Genomic DNA, 4371 nt, shown 5'->3' on the forward strand with positions numbered 1-4371 from the left:
CTAGCATAAACTTGATTAGCTTCTTTCATGTAGGGTATCACCTTTAGCATTATTTTGAATTCAGGACTTTTTCTAGTTTAGACAAAACTTTTTGGTGGCGAAGCTATATATGACTGGATCATCCTTAACAAAAAAAATGTAAAAACCAAACACGACTACAATGACCTGGCTTTTTTTCAACCTTATCTTCTTGTCTGTTTCCATATAAAATAAGGTATAAAACATTTGGGAGGATTGAGGTCTTTCTAGATGTTTGTTGCTATTGATTGTTTTGTTTTTCTACATAACACTGGTAGCAGTTAGGTAAGAAAGCTTAGGCAAGAAGATAAAACTTAGGTAAGAAAGCAACATACCATTTTGGAATGGCTGTGGCTTGTGAAAACTCCAAATGAATAAAACGCCAAATGAATTGCCTACTGGAAAATACAATCCTAAACTATGAAAACATGCTCACTCAACAGTTAAGTATTCAATGCTTCTATGCCTAGCAGTGGTCTTCCTGCATTTCTTCACCTTTTAACTTTAAAGCTGTTTTCAGTATTCTCTGAAAAGACTTCTTTTCACTGTGTTGATACCTGTTATTACCTGTGTTCTTCAGGCTTTGTTGTGCAGTTGTGCTGCAGTCAGGTGAGTAGCTTTATGAGACTGGAGCGGCAAAGATCTTGTACCTTATGTTCTTTTATTCTTTCGCAGATGCTCCGAACCATTGCAGGGCGTGGATGGAGATCGCATTGTAGTACACCTGCTCAAAACGTGCATATAAGCAAACTTGGAGCTGGCTTTAGCTTTGGTAAGTATTGCAGTTTTTGAAAGAAATATAACAGTTAAGGACAAGTTGCAGAGTTAGGAAAAAAATACCCAAAACAACTGTATTGCAGTTCAGTATGAATTTACAATGAAGGTGTTTATTCTGAATAGATTTCTATTGTTTTTTTAAAAAGTATTCGAAAACCAAAATTACTTTCTTCTCCAGCTCAGGAAAGTGAGGTATGTGTGTGATATTTACGAGTTTTTCTTCTTTTTTTAACTAATGTCTGTCTTGAGCTTTTTTTATTGCCAGAGTTGCCTTAGCTTTGAATAATTATCTCACATTGGCTTTTAAAATGTTAAAATAACTGTATGTAGTCTTAGTTGAACTTGGTTATAAAGAAATGTTATAAAGAAATTAATCCTCCTCTTGGCATATTATATACATAAAAGCAAATCTAGTGGGTCAGCAGTAGCCAGAATTGTCAAATAAGGAACATTCATCTGCCTCCATCTCCTCCTTAATTTAATTAGCACAGCATGCTTCTCATTTCTTTTGGTAATACATTTTATGTTACATGACACTTCCTACACCATTTTCAATAATTCCTACTCCATTTTGCAATGATTTTGTCAGAAGTAAATGCATGCATTGTAGGCATTGATTAGAGTTCAGTGGAGGTTTTCTCTAGAGACAAAGAGGCAGTTGAGCTGCCTTGGTTTCTGGAGAGGCCCAGGAAGGTAGGTTCTGGCAGTTTGGATTGTCCTGGAAGGAACTGAGACTTGTTTTCTCTTTTCTCATAGTCTGACAACTGGCAAAATTTGTGACCTTTTTTTACTTTTTTTTTTTTTTTAATAGAACTTAGTGATGAACAGAAAGAGTTTCAAGCTACTGCTCGTAAATTTGCTGTGGAGGAAATTATTCCTGTTGCTGCAGAATATGACAAAACTGGAGAGGTAAATCTACCATACAGTAGAGGAAAAAATAGATTTTTATCTTAACCTATGTAAAATTTAAAATGTTAACTGTGATGACTCTGACAGTGATTTTCCCTATTTCAGTATCCTCTTCCGCTCATAAAACGGGCTTGGGAACTTGGTCTTATAAATTCACACATACCAGAAAGCTGTGGTAAGTAAACATTCTTTTTAATCTGTAAAATAAAACAAAGAAAAGGCCTTAGAGGAGATCTATATGTGTAATTATGGATTCCGTATAAAATGAACAATTTTATACTTGAATAATCTAAATTTAATCCATAGGCAGGTTGACACATACAAGTGCTACTAGGGATGGATGTAATTGGGCAACGAATTAGATCATGATTTAATAACTTATGACCAGATTTTCTACCATGATTACAATTGCCTAATGTTCCCCCAGTGCACTCTGTCAGCTGATGAGGCAGAGAAATTAGAAGGTCATACTTTGATCTAGTCTCTGACACAGGCTAGAGCAGATTGGTTATTAAACTCAAACTTACAAGTGACAAATTGGACACCATTGCTTTATAAGGTCTGCAAGGGAGAGCTGGGAAAATACATACCAGTAAGCCTGATACACCATGTAAATTGACGGCAAGTAAGATGAAGTACATATATAGTGGACACACATAAACATGATGTGCTAGAGAAGGGTTTTTGTAAAAAGAAGTCATGGCACAAAAAATAATTGGAGTTCTCTGAAGTAGAAGCCTAGAGTCACAGAATGGCTTGGATTGGAAGGGACCTTTAAAGATCATCTAGTCAAGCTGCTAGTAGCTAAGAAGTGTGCGAACAAGGGATGCCTGGTTGGTATAAAATGCTCGAACTTCAGAAATGAACTTGAAAAATCATCAGGTTTCATAGTGGAAAAATCAGCAGGACAGTCTTGCTGGCGCTTATGGTATTTGGGATATCCATACATAATCTGGAAAAGGAGGTCAATAATGAGGTCATAGAGTTCACTGATAATACTAAGTTATTCAGTATAGAAAAGATGAGACTGGTGCAAAGAGCTGTAGGAGAAGGTTGTGAAACTGAGTGACTGTTAAAATGGCAGATGAAATTCAAAATAAGAAAAGTGATGCACACAAGAAGGAAAGAAGCAGTCCAAACTTCCCACATAAAATGGTGTCTTCTGAACAAGTTACTACCTCTGAAAAAAAGATTTTGGGGGTTATAATACATACTTCTGTGAAGATACCAGCATTAATGCCCAGAAGTGGTCAAAACCATAAATTTAAGGTCAGAAATGTTCTTCATTAAGAATGAAGAAAAAAGCAGAAGCCATAATTATGCTGCTGCTTGAATCCAAATTGCACTTGCCTCTTCAATTCATTACGCAATCTGATCCTTCCACCTCAAAAGGGTATTGTGGAAATGGAGGAGGTTCCTAAAAGGATGACAAAGCTGATAAAAGATACAGAACAGCTTCTGTATGAGAAATGCCTAAAACACCAGCGTCGTGGAGAGTGCAAAAAGGGATTGACGACTCATTGTCCCCTTTAGTACAACTAGAAGGCATCAAATGAAGTCAGCAGACAGCAGGTTCAGAGTAAACAAAAGGAGATGGTCCTACACTCACTGTGTAGTTAATTTGTGAATTTCATTGCCCCTGGGTGGTATTGATGCTAAAATTGTACATAGGTTCAACAAGAGACCGGGCGAATTCACAGAAGAAATGTCTGTCCAGGGTTAGCATAACAAAGATACCAAAGATATTTTTGGCTAAGGAAGTCCCCTGAAGGCTGAGAAAAATATTTTGAGGAAGTATTGCTTTATTTTGTATTTTTATGCACTTCCCAAAGTGTTGTCTTCTGTCAGAAACATATTACTGGGTTGGTTTTCTAACTGATTTGGATGCTTTTTTTTTATTCCCAAGTGCTGTGGTAGCTCAGGAGCCCTTGTGGCCCTTTCTCCGCTTCCTAAGAACTCTTAAGGAAATTCTCAAACGTAAAGTAGTTGAATGATCCTAGTGGGACATTCTTGCCATTTTGTGCAACTTAGCCCACATCAAGCACACAATCACCCTGGAACTGCAAAATGTAATTTTTTAAATCATCGGTTACTAATCTGACAAAACTTTATTTAAAAAGCTTTCAGTCTAATCAAACACAGTGCACAATCAAATGTACATGGGAGAATATGTTTTTGATAATATGTTCCACTTTAAACTCATTTTAGTCTACAAAATATTTCAACCGTAGGTGGTCTTGGCCTTGGCAGTTTTGAAGCATGCCTTATTACAGAAGAGTTAGCTTATGGATGTACAGGGGTTCAAACTGCCATTGAGGCAAACTCCCTAGGGGTAAGTTCTGTCTTTTCTTACCTCCTTTATACTGGAGTTGTGTCTTTTATAAAGATGGATTAATGATTGTCCTGGTTTGGCTGAAACAGAACTATTTCTGCTTTCAGCAGATTTTATTTTTTTTTCCTTCAGTGAAGTTTTCTCAGTAACTGCCCTATCTGGAGCTGACTACAGGTTTCAGTCGGTGCCTGCTTTCAGAGCTGATGGCAGTTAAAGTCTGTAGCTGTTGCTGGGGCAGGAGCGGGATTGCTATGCAGAAAGGCCCACGGGTGGGTGCTTGTTCCCTGTGAGCTCTCCCGGGCTCCGCTGGGCTCCCCGTGGGGGGGAGGTGGAGA

At 37.6% G+C, this 4371-nt stretch overlaps 1 protein-coding gene across 1 annotated transcript in view; it reads left to right on the forward strand.

The window, feature by feature from the left end:
* The first annotated feature begins 693 nt into the window (after positions 1-693).
* The window catches only part of LOC104168038 (medium-chain specific acyl-CoA dehydrogenase, mitochondrial), an 11331-nt gene continuing 7653 nt past the window's right edge, over positions 694-4371 (forward strand). The window contains exons 1-4 of the mRNA XM_009708476.1: positions 694-790; positions 1607-1704; positions 1810-1879; positions 3936-4036. Coding sequence (XP_009706778.1) covers positions 694-790; positions 1607-1704; positions 1810-1879; positions 3936-4036 — 366 coding nt within the window. The remainder of the gene's footprint in view (positions 791-1606; positions 1705-1809; positions 1880-3935; positions 4037-4371) is intronic.

This window comes from Cariama cristata, unplaced genomic scaffold, assembly GCF_000690535.1.
Source record: "Cariama cristata isolate BGI_N322 unplaced genomic scaffold, ASM69053v1 scaffold23909, whole genome shotgun sequence".
NCBI lineage: Eukaryota > Metazoa > Chordata > Aves > Cariamiformes > Cariamidae > Cariama > Cariama cristata.